The sequence below is a fragment of the Euleptes europaea genome, chromosome 10, assembly GCF_029931775.1.
Source record: "Euleptes europaea isolate rEulEur1 chromosome 10, rEulEur1.hap1, whole genome shotgun sequence".
Classification (NCBI taxonomy): domain Eukaryota; kingdom Metazoa; phylum Chordata; class Lepidosauria; order Squamata; family Sphaerodactylidae; genus Euleptes; species Euleptes europaea.
In genome coordinates, this window is record NC_079321.1 from 53,667,212 (window position 1) to 53,689,830 (window position 22,619).

At 43.7% G+C, this 22,619-nt stretch overlaps 1 protein-coding gene across 2 annotated transcripts in view; it reads right to left on the reverse strand.

The window, feature by feature from the left end:
- RNGTT (RNA guanylyltransferase and 5'-phosphatase) overlaps positions 1–22,619 on the reverse strand; it is a 205,337-nt gene that overhangs the window by 116,169 nt on the left and 66,549 nt on the right. For both annotated transcript variants that reach the window (XM_056856425.1, XM_056856426.1), the window contains exons 9-10: positions 18,321–18,456; positions 14,998–15,069 (exon numbers count right to left, since the gene is read on the reverse strand). In XM_056856425.1, the coding sequence (XP_056712403.1) occupies positions 14,998–15,069; positions 18,321–18,456 (208 nt within the window). The remainder of the gene's footprint in view (positions 1–14,997; positions 15,070–18,320; positions 18,457–22,619) is intronic.

Sequence of the window (22,619 nt, forward strand, 5' to 3'; positions counted from 1 at the left end):
AGTCAGGCAAGGAATGAGAAGCAGTCTACACACTACATACTCACTATTTTCAGAGCATGTGATAGCATTTTAAACATTAATAACATTCACAGCTTTCTTAAAAACCATTTGCACCTTTCCAACCTTTTCAACCCTATATCCCTGCAGCAGTGACAGTACTGGAATTGCTAGCTTGCCAGGAATATGTTTAGTTCATATTTTCCTACCTTTCTGAAATAAGATTTAACAAAATTAAGGATATAAATATATGTGGTATACATGCATAGAAAAGGTGAGTACCACCTAGAATAAGTCCTAAGAACATTTTCTGGGAACTAATTTATCTCTTCTCCCCACCCCCAATCGTTCACCACATGAGAGCAGATTAACTACATGTAACAGGAAATTGCTAATATTACATTTTCAAAAAGTAAAACATCCAGAGGCAGTAAACCTGTGAATACCAGCAGAAGGAGGCAATGTCAGGGCAAGGCCTCAGTCTCTATGCCCTGCTGTTGGACATCCAGAGGAACTGGTTGGGCTCTGTGAGAGATAAGATGCTGGACTACATGGACCACCGGTCTGATCCAGCAGGACTCATCTTATGTTCAAATCTATTTATTTCAAATCAAGTGACAAAACCCTAGAATGGTATCACAAATTCTCTTTTGTTCCCTACTTTCTGCTGGTGTGGAGAGTCCATATAAATAACTTTTCTTTCCCCCTTCTCACACATGCATGTGATTGTGAAGGTACATTCCAGCAAGTATTTTACAATGCACAATAAAACATTAAGGCATGGCTTGGGTAGGAATACATTAGACACAAAATGTTGCAGAGGGAATGAGGGGGGACCAGAGTGGAGAAAACCACAGCCATAACAAGGGGAAGGAAGATTTTGATAGAAATAAGAAAGAAGTTTGATAGTACAATTTTATTATTGAAAAACTGTTTTAAAGTTTTCTTTGTGTCAGAATTTTCTTTCCTTCTCATTTTCAAAACACCAACTTAAATTTATAGAGGGCTGTCTGTTGTTCCCGTTTCTTCCACATCCCAGAATCAAATCTACAGCAAAAGCTGAAAAGGGAATCCAATAGGAAACAAAGCCACAGTCTACAAAATAAAACCGTACAATCACTGCACAATAAACAAAAACCTCCACTGTTCAACAATACCAAATATACTCCAAATGGATGGCCAACATGAAACCAGACATCGTGCACACCAAAAGTAGCAGGACCAAGGAAAAAAATATGCCGCTACCACCACAACCATCACTAAAAAGCAATGTTTCAGCTCCATAGTGTTTTCCCAAGCCCAAAACAGCCCCTGTGGTTCTAATGGACGACCAAATAGAAACACAGCACCCGGGGAGGGGGGAACATCACCCCCACACACAGAACCCGAGGATCTAAGGAGAGAGCCTCAAAGTTCGCTGCACAGGAAGCCTGTTCGACCTTTCTGCATTCTGTTCTTAGGATTCTTGCTCAATCCTTTCTGCTAGCAGATCCCATCGCTTCTCTTTTCTGCTCCAGAGCTCCTCATCAGTCTCTTCTGTCCGATTCAACACTTCATGTGAAATCTCAAGCTGTTAATTAGGGCATACTCGATTAGGATGAGGTCTATTTTCACCCTCTTTGATTTTTAGGGGCTCAGAAAGTGAGGCACTAGTTCCTACATTTCCATCAGATGTGGAGTGTCTCTTTGAGATTCCAGGGAAATTATCTTCACAATCGGGCTTGGTTCGGTTATCCTCCTTGGGAGATGAAAAGACAGTCAATGGTTCCATGGAAATAGAGGTGGTATTTAAAGATTTCTCAAACTCCATCAGCCTTTGTTCATCTGCTGTAATATGCAAGGGTCTCCTACAACTGCTCAAAGGTTGTCGTTCATCCGGAATTATGTCCGCAGAGGGGAGAGTTGTATCTAATGTATCCGTCATTTGAACAGATTATAATCATATTTAGCAGAGGATGTTTTATTAGGAGTCCTTGGCTGAGACATCCTCTTAGTAGCCAACATAGTGGCCGGAATCAGAGGTTGGGCATCTGAATCTCTAAAGACCCTTATAGGTAGAATTTGGTAGGTGGAAAGAAAGGATTTCATTTTAAACAGCATAGCTGAAATTGTAGCATGTTCAAATGTCAGTAACACTCTCTTAAAAGCTCGAGAGCTTGGTAGCCAGTCAACAGTAGATAGGTCAATAGAGTGGGGAGATGCACATTAATTTACTCAAGGAAAGAATAATAGCTTTTTAAGATTCCCATTGCCTTTGATTTACTCTTACTAGGATGACCTGCAACATAATTTGATTAACTTGTAAAGTTTGTGTAATTATCTTTTCTTCTGATTGGATTGTTTGTTTGTTATCAGCTCTCTATAGCAATTATCACACTCATTCCCAGTATTTCTCTCATAAATTAACGACTGTCTCCTTAAGTTATCAAAAAAGTCTTTAAGAGAATCTAGTTGTTAAATAATTTTTGCAAATTGCTCAAAAATTGAAGTGACTTTTTGGGCAGTCACCAGACACTGATTTCATAGGAGGTCTAAGGGGTTATCTTGTGTATTTTGTTGATTAGAATTACTATGGTTATCTGATAGAGGGTCAGAAAAAGAACTTACATTCTTGAGCAGCTTTTTGAAGGATATATTCTGGGCAAACTTGCAGTCAGCCGAAGACACTAATGTGGGAGGTTCATTATGGGATCTTGCTGATGGCATGCTCAGTTTTTGGGGAGTCATGGTTGCAGCTCCCCCCACTGTTGCTCCCAGACCACTCCCATGAAGGTCTACAATTACCATCCACACTGTGATACGTAGCTACACAATCTCTCCTAATCATGTGACCACAGTAGGGAAAAGGGCAACACTCAAGGTGTTAACATGGGAGTACCTACAGATAATTCTTCTCTTTGGGGAGAACAGTGGGGCACAAGTATTGTAAATAATAAAAAGAAGCACACAATTGCGAGTAATTTATAAACTGGGTCTACCCTTTTTACAGATACAAGCGGAAGCTTCTGACCTGCTCTGTTCAGATTTTTCATTTACCTATCTCATAAACCTCATGTGTTAGCAAAAGTTACGATCAGTTCACAGAGGCTGCTTTTAGTCATCATGCAAAATCATATTTATAATCATGGATTTATAAATCAGTCCCTAGTTTGCTATCTCATCTGGATACATCCCAACAAACCAAGAAGGGGGGTTGTCAGCTGGCACCAAACCAGGATTTCAAACTAAGATTTATGATGTGCGTAGCACAACTTGTATTTGTTTACTAATTATTGTGAAATCTGAATTCACAAATCAAAGTTTGTTGAGCTAGTCTACCTCTTGCAGCTGTGTGGCCACAGAGATGGCAGTATAGGGAAGATTTTTCCTGCTGGCAGATATGGCATGAATTATACTTACTGGGGTTACATACAAACACCAGGATTTGTTACTTACACCTTGTAGAGTAACCATATTTTGTTGCACTAGTCATGGTTTAAACAAACCAGTTTATTGTTATATCTGAATACAGGCAGAACCCCAATACTATAGCCTACATCTTAACAGTTAATATTTTATAGGCTGAATTATGAAGTTCATAAACATTGCAATTTACCAAAGTAAGTTCAACTATAACTTTTAAATGATTAAAAAAACCAACTAAATATTCAATCCAAATAATTATGGGTGACTTCAAACCTGAAATACATTTTCCATTTAAGGGCACAGTTTAACCTATTTTAAAAATTATCAGAATGAGATTAAGAACATCTTTTAAACTTGACGCAAAACTACAGTAACTTCATAAATAATGCATGAGAATTGGCAGAAAGCTATTTGTTCTTAGTCACGTTGCAACATTAATAGCGAAGCTCAGAGAAATGTAAAAAAGAAGAATACAATAGCATTATAACTTTAATTCTTCGTCCTACTCCACCAATGGGTACTGCAGACATTGGTGAAGAAACATCCCAGAGCCGACAGGCATAGTGGGAGTCTGCATAAACTACTCATATGACAGTGCAGTAACAGGGTAAGTTACTACATGATGTTTTCTAACTACAGTCTGACCTCTGTCCCAGGAAGATACTTGAGCAGATTTTAAAGGGGTCTGCGAGTATCTAAAGAACTACTTGGTGATCTAGGAAAGTGAGCACAGATTTGTTCCTAACAGGTCCTGCCAGACCAACTTCGTTTCCTTCTTTGATTGAGTGATGAGCTTACTGGATCGTGGGAATGCCATCAATGTTGTTTATCTTGATTTCAGTAAAGCTTTTGACAGGGGCCCATATGATGTTCTGATGGGTAAGCTGGAGCACCACAGATTAGATTCTAGGATAGTTAGGTGCATGGGGAACTGGACAACCGCACCCAAAGAGTAGTCGTCAATGGCATTTCATCTAATTAGAGAGAGGTGTCTGTTGGGGTCCCAAAGAGCTCGGTTCTGGGCCTAATACTTGTCAACATTTTTATAAATTATCTGGGGGGGGGGGGGACACTACTCATTAAATTTGCAGATGACACCAAATTGGGAGGACTAGCAAATACCCCGGAAGATAACAACAGAATTCAACGAGAACACCCTAGAAAAGTGGGCACATGTAAACAAGATGCAATTCCACAAGGATAAGTGAAGAATTCTACATATGGGTAACAAAATGAGAAGCACATATACTGGATGGGTAACGCTTCTGGGTAACACTGTGGTGAACAAAATTTAGGGGTACAGGTGGTCTGTAAGCTGAATATGAGCAGTCGGTGTGATGCAGCGGCAAACAAGGCTAATGCAGTCTTGGGGTGTATCAACAAGGGCATAACATCCAAACATGACCACTGTGTCTGCGGGACCATCTCTCAGTGTCTTGGAATAAGACCCTGTGGACTGACACAAACAGGACACAGGGTCTTATTCCAAGACACTGAAAGACTGGACAATTCTACCAACTATTTTGTCAGATTGCACAGCCATTTAAATTCATAAACATCAGCACAACTTTAACAGAAAAGAAGAGAGTTTAAGAACGAAGAAGGCTTGGCTTCCTGTCCTGAAAACCTCCAGACTAACAAAGACTACAGTCAACAATAGCCATGCAGATTAGCTTTGGATTTCACACATTAACAGATCACTTCAGGATACAATGGTTCCATATTAACATACCACACCCTCATTAGCACATTATCTGATACTTACAGGACAATGATTAGCACATTACCTTTGATACTTTTTGCAGGACAATGATTCAGCTCAAACCCAACCCCTTTCTGACTATATATTACTCTTCCTACACTCTTGACACTGAGAGACACTGTCCTTCAGTGTTACTCCTCTGAAGATGCCTGCTGGCGAAACGTCAGGAAAGAAAATACCCACGGTTACACAGCCCGGATAACCTACAAGAACCTATTAGGAATTGCCTTTTTAAATTTTATGGTATATTTATTGTATATTAGGATTTTATTACATTGTTGTGTGATTTTAGTTATGTTAGCTGCCCTGAACCCGGCCTTGGCCTGGAATATAGGGCGGGATCAGTTTTTTTAGCATTATTGTTATTTTAAATATTGGATACAGTTTTATGTGTCAATATGTCAATTAAGAAAATTATAGAAAAAAGAATTTATCCGTGCACTTCCTCTCTGAGGTAGGTTAGGGTGACAAAGTATGAGTGGTATAAGGGCACCAGTTGAACTTTCATGGCTGACTGGTTATTTGAATCCAGGTCTTCTCGGTCCTAGACTGACTCTCTTACCATTGCACCCCTCTGTCTCAAAAAGGCGTGATCACTATTGTTAACACCCCTTCCAGTAAAATGCTTAATTTATAAAATCTAAAACAAACATAGAATTCAGCTCAAAGATGTTACCTTCATTACCTCCAGAAGTGGAATAAATAAATAAATTATAACACAAGAAGAACGTATATAGATATGTAAAATGAGAATAAATGAACATTTTAACCATAGATGAAGACAGCTTCTTTTTATACATTCAACACATTAATCCACTCAGGACACCAGAGATTGTTAATATCCACCCAGAAATAGACAGAGAATGCAGTCACTTCTATCTGAGTTTATCATTTGATGTGTAAATAATGTATAGTACATTCACAGTATCAGTGGATTAATTTATTTGGGATTAATTAATGCAGAGTATCTACTGTCCCCATTATCAAAGGCGACCTTTGGTAACTAACACACCCTACAGCACCAAACAAGTGAAAAGAGACAGCCTTCCATAGGCTGGGATCCAGATGCACTACTAGATACAGATACCTTGAGAATTATGGGCTTCTGTTTTGCAAACAGCTGCTTCCCCAGGCAAGATACAGAAGCTCATTTCAAAAAGAAGGGATTTTCAAAATCAGTTTGTGTCTGCAGTCCCAAGGGGAAACAATGCTGCAAATCATGCCTAATCCCACAGGTATCCCTGAAGTTGCTCTTTGGAATTTCGCTTGCTTTTATGTGAAGCGCTACTCTGACATGCTGGTTCCTTCAAAGCAATTTTCATCCAACTGCATACCCTTCCCCCCCCCCCCAAATGAACAATCCTGAGGCTGAGAAATTATTTGGTCATAAAGCACTGTCTGACATCGGAAAAACCACTTATTAAAGCAGGGAATAATTTTATTTAACACCACAAGTTCGGCTGCATTTTCATACACCAATTCCTTCTCGGCTAATCTGATCCAACAGATAAGTAGTACCTGCTCCCCTCACCCCTGCAGCCCACACACTCCTCATCTCCAGGTGAGTACACACAATCTTGTAGGCACACTTGGAGACTGGCAGCAGCTCAGCAAGCTATTCGTATTAACATAGTTTTCATTGAGTGAAACAGAAACTGGATAACTGCAACACTGCATACAAGCATATTAGAAGCTGGCCTGGGAGAGTCCCCAAAGAATCCCACAAGAATCTCTCTACCCTTTTAATGAGGCCCAAACTGCTAGATTTTTTTTAAAATATTTGTTCACATATTCACATATCCAGCACATTTGTCCACATGAACACATGAAGCTGCCTTACACTGAATCAGACCCTCGGTCCATCAAAGTTGGTATTGTCTACTCAAACCGTCAGCGGCTCTCCACGGTCTCAGGTAGAGGTCTTTCACATCACATACTTGCCTAGTCCCTTTAACTGGAGATGCCAGGGATTGAACCTGGGACCTTCAGAATGCCAAGCAGATGCTCTACCACTGAGCCACGGCTCCTCCCCTAAGGAAGGGAGGGAAATCACAGATCTAGCATATCTATCCATGTAATATACCGTATTTTTCGCTCTATAAGACGCACCTGACCGTAAGACGCAGCTATTTTTTAGAGGAGGAAAAAGAAGAAAAAATATATTTTTCTTCTTTTTCCTCCTCTTTCCCAACCGCCTCCCTTCCCAACCAACCATTTTTAACTGATGTAAAGCAAATACTTTTTTTAAAAAAACCATGAAGGCTACCTACTATCTACAGGGGGTGGGGAGGCCCCTGTGAGCTGCCGAGCGAGCGGGGCCGGGCTGCCGCGGGAGCCGGCCAAGACTCCAGCCAGCTGGGGGTGGGAAGCCCCTGTGAGCTGCCGAGCGCAGCGGGGCCGGGCCGCCCCAGGAGCCGGCCAAGACTCCAGCCAGCTGGGGGTGGGAAGCCCCTGTGAGCTGCCGAGCGCAGCGGGGCCGGGCCGCCCCAGGAGCCGGCCAAGACTCTAGCCAGCTGGGGGTGGGAGGCCCCTGTGAGCTGCCAAGCGCAGCGGGGCCGGGCCGCCCCGGGAGCCGGCCAAGACTCCTTCCAGGGAGGGGGAAGCGGAGCAGGAGGTTTCCAGTGCCAGCGGCCCTTTGTCATTCCAGGCGCGAGCGTGCCCTCGCTCTCTCCCTCTCTCTCCTTCGCTGGTGCGGCGCCTGGGCATGGCGCCGCACCAGCGAAGGAAGGAGAGGGAGAGAGCGAGGGCGCGCGCCCCTGGAATGACAAAGGGCCACTGGCGCTGGAAACCTCCTGCTCCGCTTCCCCCTCCCCGGAAGAAGTCTTGGCCGGCCCCCGGGGCAGCCCGGCCCCACTGCGCTCGGCAGCTCACAGGGGCCTCTTACCCCCAGCTGGCTAGAGTCTTGGCCGGCTCCTGGGGCGGCTCGGCCCTGCTGCGCTCGGCAGCTCACAGGGGCCTCCCACCCCCAGCTGGCTAGAGTCTTGGCCGGCTCCCGGGGCGGCCCGGCCCCGCTGCCGCTGCGCTGGGTGGCTGGGAGGGGCCTCCCGCCCCCCAGCTGGCTGGCAGCTTCCTAGCCGGCTCCTGGGCGCGCCGGCTCTGCGCTGGGCTGCCACGGCCGGGCCTCTCTGCAGCTTTGCCCTTCTCCCCGGGGGCCGGATTCCCCCTCATTCGCTCCATAAGACGCACAGAGATTTCCCCTCACTTTTGAGGAGGAAAAAAGTGCGTCTTATGGAGCGAAAAATACGGTATAACATCCCAGCTTCAATCGACCCTGGTTAGAGACTCAGGTAGCAGGCCTGGAAAGATCTTTGCCCAAGCCTTGAAAAACTGTTACCAGTCAAGCAGTAGCAGCTGCCTAGAGCGGACCGACGATTTCACTTGGTATAAAGCTGCTTAATTGCTTTCTCTATGGTTCTTTGTCCAACGGCATCTTATCTAGATGCTCTATTACACTTTGGATTTCAGACTTTGAAGCTCTTTTGAGGAAGGAAGCAATCGTATCCTTTGAAAAACATTTAATCAAAATTAATATGGATAGGAAATAGGTAAATTAATTCATCACAGGATGACTCAATTATCAAGTCAGACTTGGATTTAAAAAGAGAATGCACCAGATTAACTTCCCTGACCTCCTGTAAAGCACAAGCAATTACATTTCCCGTTATTTAATATCTAACCCGTCCAATTGGTATTTGGCCAGACGTCTCTAAAAAAAGAAAGATATAGTCTCAGTCTATTTCTTCTCAGTATAGTTTTAAAGCTTTTGCATTTTTTCTCAAAAAAAGGATTTCTCTACCTTTCTTTTTTTTTCTACTTCCAATACACTGAACAGACTGTCCCTAAAAGGTTTCATGTGGGTAGCTGTGTCAGTCTGCAGTAGAAGAGCAAGATGAGAGCCCAGTAGCACCTTAAAAATCAAGATGTCCAGGGTATAAGCTTCCAAGACTCAAAGATCCCTGTGCTGAAACAAGCAGGAATGGAAATCCCTGTGCCTTATATCCCAGTCAGAAGGTAGGAGGGGTGCTACAAAGAAGGGAGTCAGGATGCTAAAATACAATGCAAAATGTCCCTACAGGGATATTTGAAGAGGAAGAACTGCCACACAAATGTTCAAGGTCACGGATTCCAGGAGGAGGCAATCTTCACTGTGGGGGACAATATCTTCTTGGGTATTTCTGACAGAAGACACAAAGTGGGTGGGATTCCCAGGAATACCTAGACAAAGCCTGGGAGTGGAAGAGCACCTCTTTTTTTTTTCTATTGAAAAAATCAAAATGTAATGCCCAATATCCATAACTCAACAAGAGCTCTTGCAAACCCAAGCCATCCCTATTCCAACAGGACAAAACATGGTAGGGGATCCAAGAAGCCAATGTGGATGAACAGAGAACTCCATCATGACCTAAGGAAGAAAAAGGAAATGTTCAAGAAATAGAGGGAAGGACATACCTCTAAAGAAGAGTATCTGAGGGTTGCTAGGCATTGTAGGTCAGCCATCAGAGAGGCCAAACCTCAGAATGAGCTGAGGCTGGCCAGGGAGGCTCGCTACAACAAGAAAAGCCTCTTCAGATATGTGAGGAGCAAATGCAAGGGAAAAGAGCCAACAGGCCCACTGTTGGGTGAAAATGGAGAAACTATGACAGAGGACCGAGAGAAAGCAGAAAGGCTCAATGCCTATTTTGCTTCAGTTTTTTCCCGGAATAAGAGAACAGACTCATCTAGAGATGGTAGTAGGAAAGGTACAGAGTCCAGGCTGCAGGTTGACATGAACAGGGAGGTAGTTGAGAAGCACCTGGCTGAACTGGAAGAGTACAAATCTCCCAGGTATGCACCTGGGAGTGCGCAAAGAACTTTCTAGAGAGCTTGCAGAGCTTTCCCCCTCCTTACAATTCTATGACTCTATGAACAGCAATAATTAAACCCAAGTCTGATTTGATAATTTAGTCATCCTGTGATGAATTAATTTACCTATTTCCTATCCATATTAATAGCAACCTTCAAAAGACCCATCATGGAGGACTTTGAATAAAGGGGACAATTTTGAGACACCAAATGTTTGATAGACATAAAGGGTGATTATCTTTCAAGTACTGTATTTTCTGGCGTATACGACTACTTTTTAACCCAGGAAAATCTTCTCAAAAGTCGGGGGTCGTCTTATACGCCGGGTGTCGTCTTATACGCCGGATGCTGAATTCCGAGCTGGACTGGAGAATCTGCCTGGGGAGCCGCCTCCGCTCTGTCCATGTCCGCCGGAAGAGGGAGGGGAGGCGAGCCCGGCGAGGGCGCTCACTGCCCGGCTCGGAGTCGGAGCCAGGCGTGCCAGGGTGCACGGAGAGAAGTGCTCGCCTGCGCTCCAGCGGCAGCGCAAGGCAGGCAGGCGGCTGGCCGGGGTTGGGGTGGCCACTCTCTTCTCCCAGCACAGGGTGTTTTGGCTGCCGCCTAGCACACCCAACATGCCCCCTTTCCTCACTGGCCCCTGCTTCAGCTTCTGTCTTTATGGGCTTCCCTCCCCTCCAAACCCTCCTTTAGCCCCGCCCTCCGCGGGCCGTCGGCTCAGTCCTCCCCTAGCCTTTAGCCTCGCCCTTCTCGAGGGCCCTTACTCTCGCCTCCGTCCCCCTCTTCTTCCCCGCTCCCTTCTCTCCTCGCCGACTCCCCCCGAGAGCCACGTCCCGCCGCTTCGGGCTCCCACCCTCCCACCGGAGCCCGGGGCTGAGCCTTGGCTACAGCCGGCGTCTCTGGCTGCAGGGCTCCCGCTGCCCGGGGAGGCTCCCTCCCCGCCTCGCCTCCAGGATTTGCTCCGGCCGGGCCGGGTCGGCACACACTCTTCCATGCCGGGAGGTCGCCCCCCAGCCTCCTCCTGTTCCTCCCGCCAGCCCCGCCTCTCGGTGCGCTGCCAGCTCGTCCGGCTGCCCCCGCCCCCTCTTTCTCCCACCCCGGTAAGTGGTGTTGTTTCCCAGGGGGTTGAGCCACCCCAGGAGGACCGGGGGTGGCCGCGGGGTTGGGGCGTAGTCCCGAGGGCCAGCCCGAGGCCGCGGACTCGGGTTGGGCCGCTCCAGGAGGTCTAGGGGCGGCCGCGGGGTTGGGGAGCAGTCCCGAGGGCCGGCCCTAGGCCGCGGACTTGGGACAATCCCAAACTCTATATTTTAACTGTAAAAATGGGGGGTCGTCTTATACGCCCAGTCGTCTTGTACGCCGGAAAATACGGTATATTATATGCACAGTTGGCACGAATATTTTTTTTCTTTACTTCATTATATAACTGGGAGATTATTTGATTGTAAAATATTGTTGAAAATCAGGGTAATGTAGTCTGCTTGATTTGCATCCAAATTTTTGATTTTTCAATTGTATGCTGGATACCACCCTTTCCCCTTTCCTTTTTTTCCCTTTTGTATGACTTTTATAATAAAATAAATATAAAATTGTACAAAAAAAATAAAGGGGACAAAGTGAACATACCTGAAGTAGAATGAGATGAATTAACAAGTTAATATTTCTTTTATTACACACTCACAATTAAGTATGATTTTTTATCTAGAAGGCAAATGGTCAGTTTATACCGCACTGAATTTTTAGATGAATTTTTTTCAGAATTTTTGTGAACAGAAAAATAGAATTGTGGTCCATATCCCAGTCTATTATCCAAGCTGCAATTTTGATTTTTTTATGCAGATGATATACACACGGAGCAATTCTGATTGGCAACCACCCATCTTGGTAGGTTATTTCTAGTAATTGTCAGGGTCTGACTGATGTCACCAGAAGAAGGGCTCTTGGCAGGACCAGGCCAGACTCTGGCTTCAGGTCAAGTTCGTGGTTCACATGCCACAAACTCTGTGTATAGTTTCTCATCCTGTTATCCTGTTATTCGCTCAGTCGGCAATCCACAGCTGTTGTGGTGTCTACCTTGCCCTGGGAATTGTTATCTCGGTATTGTTTCACTTTGTTTTACTTTCTCTGGCTGGAGCGCTTTTAACCCTGTATTCTACCCATGTCATGTCATTAGCAGCCTTACCTGTGGTAAGGCAGTCAGCTTCTTTTAATCTGTCTTTTTGCTCCTAATAAAATAGCATTGCTTAGGATCACCTGCCTGGGCGTGTGTGCTTATTGGGATGCTAGGGCCAGACACCTGAGTCTGACAGTAATTCAAGTGCTACAGTAAATAAAAGCAAGATAAGGAGTCTTATGAGCTGTCATGCTGAGAGGTGAAGTGAAACTGATTGAAAATAACAAGTAAAAATAAATAAAGTTTTACACGGTTTTAGCAAAAAGTAAGAACGTTCCTGTAAACTGCATGCTTCCAGTGGATAACAGCAACCAGCTTTGCATACCTTCTTAAAACAATAACACCAACCTCTCTGTAGGTAATCATTATGCCCCACTGATTTTAGTTGCTCAGTACGACATAACTCTGATAAAAGTGTTTTCCTTGCCAAGTCAAATACATTAGCTAGACTGTTTTTGTAATTACACTTCTATAATTAGCATAAAGACAGTTGGTGGGTTTTTGTTTTTAAGCTTTGCACTTGGCTACTGTCTGTGGCCTCTTTCAGATAAAGCCTTGCTTCTGCTCAGGCTGATAACACATTGTTCGAGACTGCCCTTGAACTGGAAGTTCGATGCCTCTTCAGTAAATTCCCCTTATGGCTTCCCACTGTACTCAAAGCAACCTAATGTATTTTGACTCCAAGTGTTCCTAGCTGCACCCTGGGCTAATACCATTCTCCGATTATTGAAGTTCATCCTGTCAACACTGGTCTTCCTTTCTTCCTTAAAAAGCCACTTCTTTGAAAGTATCTTAGCAAAACACAAATGTCTCCTTTTCGTGAAGAAACAAACAACCCAGGAATGAGTCCAAATGAGCAATGCCACAGATGGAAAGTACTGTTGTTCCTTCCCAGTGGAAAACAGAGATTCGCGTGATTGCTTCTCTTCCTAGTAGGGTTCCCACTCTTCACAAGCTCAGCCCTGCTGCTATCACTGCTGCGCAGCTCTCCTCTGTGACCAACAGTGAGTGAAAAAGAAAAAGTGAGGTGGGAGCCAGTGTGGTGTGGGAGCCAGCGTGGTGTAGTGGTTAAGAGCCGGGGAGGGGGGGGGTTTGAGTGGCGGACTCTGATCTGGAGAACCAGATTTGATTCCCCACTCCTCCACATGAGCGGCGGACGCTAATCTGGTGAACCGGCTCGGTTTCCCCACTCCTCCCCATGAAGCCAGCTGGGTGACCTTGGGCTAGGCACAGCTCTCTTAGAGCTCTCCAGCCCCACCTACCTCACAGGGTGTCTGTTGTGGGGAGAGGAAGGGAAGGTGACTGTAAGCCGGTTTGATTCTTCCTTACGTGGCAGAGAAAGTCAGCATATAAAAACCAACTCTTCTTCTATGTGCCTGCTCTATCGGTAGCAGACATGCTGCCAGCAAATGGACAGAGCAGGAGGGAAGCTTCTCACCCAACCCCTTCACCTTGTCCATTACCAGTGTCATTAGCATGGCAGCCAGTGCCACCGACACCTAACCCTATCCCACACCAGCCAGCCCCAGTCATAACTCTCCATGTGGTGGTGGCTGATGTTTGTTCCTGCGTCCGCTTGCCTGCTCCTGCCTAATAATTAAGAAGGCAGCCACTGGCAGCAGGTGTAGCATCTACCCCTAGACAGAGAAGCAACTTTGCTGCTATTGCCTTCACAGCTGGCTCTGTGCTGGAGGAAGAAGTGAATGGAGCCAGGCTCACGGGAGAGGAAGCAATGAATGGGAAAAGAAAAAAAATGATACAATGAGGGCTGGGCAGAATACAGGAATACAGTAGCAGTATGGTGTAATAATGTGCCCCATGGCGCAGAGTGGTAAGCTGCAGTACTGCAGTCAAAAGCTCTGCTCACAACCTGAGTTCGATCCTGACGTAAGTCGGTCTCAGGTAGCTGGCTCAAGGTTGACTCAGCCTTCCATCCTTCTGAGGTCGGTAAAATGAGTACCTAGCTTGCTGGGGGTAAAGGGAAGATGACTGGGGAAGGCATTGGCAAACCACCCCGTAAACAGCGTCTGCCTAGTAAATGTCAGGATGTGATGTCACCCCATGGGTCAGTAATGACCCGGTGCTTGCACAGGGGACCTTTACCATTTTTTATGGTGCAATAGAGCTTTAAATGAGGAAAAGGAAGAAAAGATTGAAATCATGAATGCGAAATAGTAAAAAAAATGCAAAAAAGGATAAAATACTTGCAAGAGGAAATAGTGAATTACCTTGTTTTCATTTTTTTCTACCAAAAATTAAATTAGGAAAAATTTTTGTGTTGCTGACACAGTTATAGGAAGTGAGTTATAGGAAAATGAGAACCAAGCTCCAAACTCGCAACTTTTATTTGGCCAATTCATGCTCTTTTAGTAATCTTCTACTCTAGTAATAAGTGAGGTTTAATTCTGATGCAGAGGGATCAAGGCACCTTCCATCAGCCTGCCTGGTCAATAGCACCTAGTCCAACCCTCCTGAACTGTACTCACAGCTGTCCAGGCTGTAGAATGAGAGAGAGAGAAAAAAGAGAGGCTTCTTCTGGACTGGCCCACTGTACACCATTACATGTTTCAGAGTCACATGACAAGTGCAATAACAGCAATATCCAGGTAAACATATTACGTCAGTACATTCTATTCTGATTGGAACAGCTCTCTAAGGGCTCTGGCAGAAAAGGGTCTTTCCCATCACTTACTACCTGTGATAATTTAACTGCAGAGGTCAAGGATTGGACATGGGACCTTCTGCATTTGCTCCACTACTGAGCCACAGCTCCTTCCCACCAGTCATGAATTTTTTAGCATATAAAAAAGTAAAATCTACTTACATTGAACTTAATTATGTCATAAATCAAATACCGAGGAACAATCTGCCCGTTCACCTTGTCGATGATCATCTCCTTAAAAAAAGCAAAGAAAAACATCTTCATATTTCTGCATCAACTTTACCTGTAGATTATTTTACACTGAAAAAAATTCCAGGTTTCTAAAATGGATTCATTTTTTGTGACCTTTGTCTAAAAGCTAAAACCAGTTGGGCAACTAAAAGTGTGTAGAGACTGACAGATATGTACTACTGTGCATGTACTATGTATCTGTGAAGCCTAACTAGGGCATGACCCTTAAAATTTACGATCACCAGATCCTTGGGGTACCAGGTTCCCCCTTATTAACAGCACCCTACAATGAAAGAGGCTTTACTAGCTTAAATCCTACTAAATAAGTGCAAGAGGCAACAATTAGCATACTGTTTAACAAACTCAAGCAAAACAAGAACACACTTAAAGTTTCAATTTAATCGAAGAGGAGATTAAACTCAAAAGATGTTCCAAATCGTTCCAAATTAGTACTACTGTACTGGTCGGATGGATACTTTCCCAGCAGTATGGGCATTTTTTTCTGGAATGGGGAATTACACTTTTACAAAACAAAACAAAAATCTAGTGACAATCAGGGTCATCACTGGATTAATGTCTTGGAAAACAGCCCCTGGTAGAGCGAGTGGCTCCTAGAATTCAATGTGATGCATAACATCGTATTTTTACCACTGAATAATAAACCTCTCTCAGTAGAACAAGAACCGGTACAATTTTTACAAGCATTAGCAATTTTTCTCGTCTATTTTCTGAAATTTCTAATTGTTCTGTATTTTTCATGAGATGTTGTGTAGGCTAATCCATCATAGAAAGAGACTGAGGACAAAAAAAGAATATCTCTGGATAAGAACTTGCAAGGATCATACCAAGGATACTATTATCCAGAGACAAAGATGCAGATTTGAATTCAACATCTCCTTTCACATTCAAGTCAAGGTAATAGGCTCTTCATTGTTATTTTCACTAGCATGAAATCAATGAGCAAGCCTAACACTAAGAGTATTATTGACCTCTGGAGCAATATTTGAGAACAACAAAAATGCATCTTTGAGGGGTCATTAGAGTTGAGTTGCTATGGAAACTGAAAATGGATAGATTTCCATTGGATATTCTGCTGAACTTGCAGTGTGGAGTTCTGAATGGCTGATACAATGCTCACAACCATCAACTAATACTTTTATTTGCTAAGTAAAAACAGCATCCTCTAATAAGTCTAACAATGCATATTCAGAAATGATTCTAATATCACTTGTTTTATAGTTACTATATGTCCTGAGATGCGGCCTCCAGGCACATCCTTGGTTCTTCCCCACAGCCCCAGACCTACCGAGACGTACGTGGGAAAGATCGCCGACCCATGCAGCTCCTCTGTGCCGCCGACAATGCTGCTGCAGCCACTGCCAAAGGTCTCCATGAGCCAGGCAGGCTTGGCAGACAGCCGCCCTTCAGCAGTGGCCCCACCCAACCTTCTCCAGGCCAGAGTGAAGGCCGCAGAAACACACACACCCCTCGGAGAGCGTGGCGAGACAGAGCCTGCTCCACTCGTCAGCTTTTGGTCAGGGAAAGTCCCTAGGGACCCGGAGGTTGGGCCACCACGAGGAAAAGGGAGGCCTGGTGTAAAGGCAGGGAACTAGACTGCTCTATAAAAGGCCAGAAGGAGGCTGAGGCCAGAGAGGGAGACTGCTGCACAGGTCACCACTATGGGCAACCTAGCAGTCAACGGGTCTGAGGAGAGATATTCCTCCCCAGAGCCCGATTCTAAGGCCAAGAAGGCACCGGCCTTGAGCAGTGTGGGGATGGAGGGTTCCAGCGGGAGCACGGAGGGTTGACGCCTCCCACTATATTTGAAATCCCTATTCAGACTAGGAAAGATCAGGAATAACTAGGAAAAGAAAATGATCTTCAGATCAAGGCTGCCATTGATTCTTCTGCAGTACCTTTGCAGTGCCTATTATAATCTTTGATTGTTTTTCATATGGATGTCAAAAATATTTTTTAAAACTCCTCTACTCTCTTGGTTTACACTTAACTCTCAAAAGGAAAAAAACACCTCTTGTTACACAAGCAACCTAGGAAGAGATGAACTATCAGCTCTGGGTCAAGAACTATCTACCATCTGCTGGAATGATAGTCACATCAATGAGGGCGGAGACTGGATGAGAAACCCTCCAAAGGCATCACCTTAAATGTACCGGCACCCAAGCAAAGAACTGCAAACAATGAACTTTCATATGGATTTAAGAAGGCAAATAGTGACTCTTAAGTATCACAGATCAGATTGGTGGTTAAGATGTCACATCAGCTAATGGCCTTAAGCTATGAACTGCTGCAGTACATAGAATTTCTTAGAATAGCTTAAAAATCTCAGTTATGGCATCTTTATATCTAATTCTGAAAACGGCTCTTGGGTCCTTATAAAAAAAATCTGTACAATGGAGCCATGAACAAGTTTTTCTACAAACCGAGAGAAATGTCCAGGTTAGCGGGAAAATCCAAAAAGTTTTTTAAAAGTGCTGGGAGAGTTAAGAATCCTCCCGAACTACAGCAAACCAAAAGTGTGCACCACTGTGTTGTGAGATCTCAGCTACCATTTTAGGGGGTGCCTAGAAACACCTGTAAGCAACAACACAGAATAGAACTAGCTGGGGAGAAAAGGAGGCAGCTTCAGCAGAGACAATGCAAGGGGGAGAGAGACAGCAGAGAAAGAAGCCAGATGCCTGGGTGGGAGGGCAGGTGGCCCCTGCTGCTTCCAAAGAAGTAAGTCGGAGGCAAGAAAGGAGGCAGGGGCAGGAGGCTGAAAGGAAGTGGAGATGAACAGGACATGTGCTGGGAGAGCAAGGATGAGAACCAGTGGGTGAGAGTGGCTTGTTCAGTCACCTAGGCATAAGGAGACATACCTATTTCTATAATGGGTATGTGTGTCTCCTACAAGTCCTCTGATACTGAGGAAGAGACAAGTGGATATTGTGATTTTTCTGTCCTTATGTGAAACCTGGTGCACAATGAGAGAAGAGACCAACAAACCTTCTGCAAGCCGGGTCTTATTCAATTCATTTGTAGTCTCTCTTGCACAACTGCAGTGCAACTTAGGAGTGGCAGTCACTGGGGCAGGGAGGGGCTGTCACCTTTGGCAACCTGTGTAGCCCTTCCTGAGCCCACAAAAAAAAATAGGTCTGACAAAATGAATAAATAGGCATGCTTCTGAATCATTTATCTAACATTCTGGAACTCCTGAAATAAAAAAAGGCCAAGAGAGTACACGCAGAGTTTCTTACCCCATCCAGCAGAGTGTTCTCTAAATGTACACGCAGATCTTTACGAAACGGAAATTCCAGATTAGAGACATGAAATACTGAGTTATCTCTGTCAATCATATAGACTTCATCTTTGCCATCAATCATCATCATATACCTGTAAAAGAAAAATTAAAGACCAATTACACCAAGACCTCCCCAAAGTCCGCAGCAGGTTTTTTTTTCATATTATAAAGGCTACATAAAATGAATAGAAGTGTTGCACGAGCTTCTATATTGGCTATGGCAGTTCTTCAGTCATATAAGAACCATTATTTCAGAGAAAGGCGTCAGGATCCAAAAACTGGCTACTGCTAAGAAGCAGTAATCCAACAGGATTTATGATTCTCGAACAGCAGTCTTCCATGTCATATGGCAATCCACTTTCAAAACTCAATTGAAATGGTATTTAAAAAGCCATCTGTGATAACGTTACAGGGTTTTACCTTCTTCTTTTTTTGCTCTGAACAGTAACGATTCCAATGAACAGATACTCGTCTATAGCTATATTTACTGCAGGTCTCCTGATACTTAACGGGTGTTTTACCGTTTCCTCTTATATACAAGTGCTTTGCTTACAGTTGCTGAAGTTGCAAATAAGCAAATTAAGATACACCAGGACAGATGTTCAACAGGAGTTCTGAGTTCTGAACAGGTGCGATAGTGCCTTCAAGTTTTCAAACTTGTAAACTGACAGTTAGCCGAACAGCATTTTCTTCTCGAAAGAAAATACCTACAACTATCACATTTCATCTTAAACATGGACCTGCAGCATTTCCTCAGTCCCTGAGGAAGACATTTATATTACAACCTGACGAACTCCAAAGTTCATCTGGTAAGAAATCCACACCAGCTTGATTACCATCCCCGGTAACCTGATAGTCTTATCCTCCAATCCTCCTTGCTTCTAAAAGGCAAGGAAAGAGACATCAGAAATACTTCAACAACCAATGTTTCCCCCCATCAAAATTCAATCCCAACCAATCTCTCATGATTTGTATGCCCACACACTTCTCCCACTTTTACATATAGGCATACCTCAGAGATATTGCAGGCTCGGTTTCAGACCACCGCAATAAAGCGAATATCGTGATAAAGCAAGTCACACGATTTTTTTCCCGTTTCCCAGTACATATAAAAGTTATGTGTACACTATACTGGTAGTCTATTAAGTGTACAATAGCATTATGTCTAAAAAAATGTACATACGTTAATTAAAAATACTTTATTGCTAACAATGGGACACAGAGACATGAAGTGAGCACATGCTGTTGGAAAAATCTGTGAGTTAATGTAGCTGTGAATGATAGAACCGCTGCCGGTCTGTGCAGACAATACTGACTTTGATGGACCAAGGGTCTGATTCAGTATGAGGCATATTCATGTGTTCAAAAATGGCACCGATAGACTTGCTTGACGCAGGGTTGCCCCCATCCTTCAATTTGTAAAAAAAACGCAAAAAAGTTGTTTGTCACCTGTACATTGAGTATAAGTCAGGTCTGAGAAGGTAGTTGATTCTATAGAGCCACAACACAAAATGCCAGGACCCAAGTCCTAATAATTGTTCTGCCTTAGCTGGATGGGGCTTTGCACTGGAAACATTTAAGAAACTGCTTTATTGTAACTGCTTATAATCTCCATTTCTATGATTAAACCCTCTTCACTGGAAAGCAGAGTGAAAACCAGTTATGTCTATTTTACGCCTGAGGTAACTAAGATGATTGCATTAGGACCGTACCTCTTTGGTGCCGATCAGGCATTTAAAGCTCCTAGGGATGAGAACCTGGGCAACTAATCAGTGTGTCTTCTGGCGAGCACTCTGAGGGGATCTGGAACTTAGGCAACTGCACAAATTGGATTTGTATGATCTCCTGCTCTCTGAAAAGAGAGGGAAGCCCATTCTGTCCCCTTCCCCTGAAGAAGAGTCTCTCTGCCTCCACTCTTAGAAAGCTTGGAGGGCTCCAATTTTGTATTATTAGATGGACATAAGAGTGGTTTGCCCTCTATCTTTACAAAGGGTTCGTGGACCCCCAGTTGACCCTGGACCCCAGTTTAAGAAATGATGCTTTAACCATTACAGAACAAACCGCTACCATAATTAAGTTATGAATATCAAATATCAAATTGTAACTGCACTGTGTCACCTCAATGTACCTCCATCTCAGCAGAGGCAGAGGGTAACCACCATAGTGTTCCCAATTAGAATGCTTTACTTCTCCTCTCAGGAGTGAATTAACTTATAAGGATAAAAGAAAAAAGGTATAATGCATGGATACCACTGGTATGGGGCTAAACCATTCCTTAGTCTCTTGTGATCATATGGGGGGGGTCAAGGTTTGGAGTCCATTTGGAGCCAGTTTCCTATGTCCAATAGACCGTATTTAGAGCCGGTGAGACCAATCCATCTGCATACTGCCATCCTGTGTTACATTTGTTGGATAATCTACACTAGCATGATGTCAGCGTGACAGAGGAAAAGTCAGAGAACAGTGCTACCATACACAGCTACATTAATTCACAGATTGTAGCATTCCTGAACGCTGCCACAATTTGAGGTCTCAAGTTTGGAAAGGTAAGCAGGACGTGGGCCACTTATCCTGAAGTTAGCAGTTTTCCAAATCAGTAACAAGTTACAGCAAAAGGTTTATGGGTCAGATGCCCACAAAATACAAGAACCCTTTTGGTAGTTGAGTACTCTGCCAAAAATAGAACTGTAAAGCCTCATAAAATAAGAAGCTGGACTGGCCTGCAGCTTGTGTCAAAGCTGACAGGGCCGCCCTATACAGTTACACACTAATGGGCTTAGAAGGGCAGAACTCTGTTTACCATGGCACTCTGAGTTATCTCTACACGTTACAACATTTGGACCAATAAGAACTTCCGTTAAAACTGTTAAACCAGCTTTTATACATTACATTTCTGGAAAGGGCTATAAAGCCGTCTGTTTCTCTCTCTGGAACTTCCTATCAGAACTACAATCATTATTGACAGAGGAAAAAGTAACCCACAATATGGGCATCTTCCACTGCAACGGAAGATGCTTCTCTCATCGTCAGTCCAGTTACTTGCACCTAACAGCTGATCTCTGGTCATAGAATGCAAGTCTGCAGAATTCACGGGGGAATGGGCTAAATAAAGGCTTCCAGCTATTACCCAGTCAGTCTGATCCTGCATTTGACAGAATTGCACAGAACTATATACAGAAATATATACCACTGCAGCAAACTGGAAGCCATAAAACTGGAGAAAGAACACAGCAACATCATTTTATGTAAGCCAGAACACAGCCAGGTCTGTGGTTCTTTACACTAATGGCAGAATTTCCTATAATATGGAGCTCCACAACTTTGCCTATCTAGGTTAGAGGGGTCAGAATTTGAGAAAGAAAATATTTACATGTAATATACAGAATTCTCTGCAGAATAGAAATCTCTATAGAGCAAACAAAAAATGTTTCTTGGTAAGTCAAAGCAGATTTGTCCATCTGCTCATGTATGTTTTGGTTACTTTGGGTACAATTCTCTTGAAATCAGTACCGATTAGAAATTAGTAAGCTACCCCATTTTAACAGGCACACACAGTAGAGCAAAACTTTTCTGTAGAATTTTTACATACAACCTAGAATAAAAACGTGGACAGTAAATGGAGAAGATTTAAGGGAAAATTCAGGGATACAACATGGGTCTGTTAAACTTCTGAACTTAAACTGCTTTTAGGACATTCATCACCACATATGCTGCTACTTTTGCAGAAACTGATTCTCTCTTTCTGAAAGAGCAAGCCCTTAACAAAAGCACAATCCTTCATTCAAATGCTTTTTAGAGAGAAAAAAGTCTTATTTGGTTTAAAAATTTAGCACATCTGGAATCAATTAAAGCTAAGATAAAGATGACTATTTCAGTGGCCTGGCTCAGAAATTGTGAATTATCTACCATTGTTCCCTCTATGCCAGTGAACCCATATCTAGCTCGTACTTGTTGAAATCAACATTTTAAAATCTTAAGGGGTTTCATTTGAACTGACATTCTTCCTTTATTTCTTGCAGCTAGAGCAAAGTGGCGTAAACTATAGTGCAAAATAGCGAAACCATTCAGTCTTCTTGATCCATTGATAAACCATCAGTTCACACAATGGATCTCCCCATTCTTCATTCCCCATCGCTATTCATGAGGGTTTGGGGGAACTTCGGGAACAGAATAGGATACACTACGAGGAAAGCTGCTTGAAACGGAATCAGCAGAAATCACCCCCTGAATGTCAAATTTTCTTCAGTGAGAACTC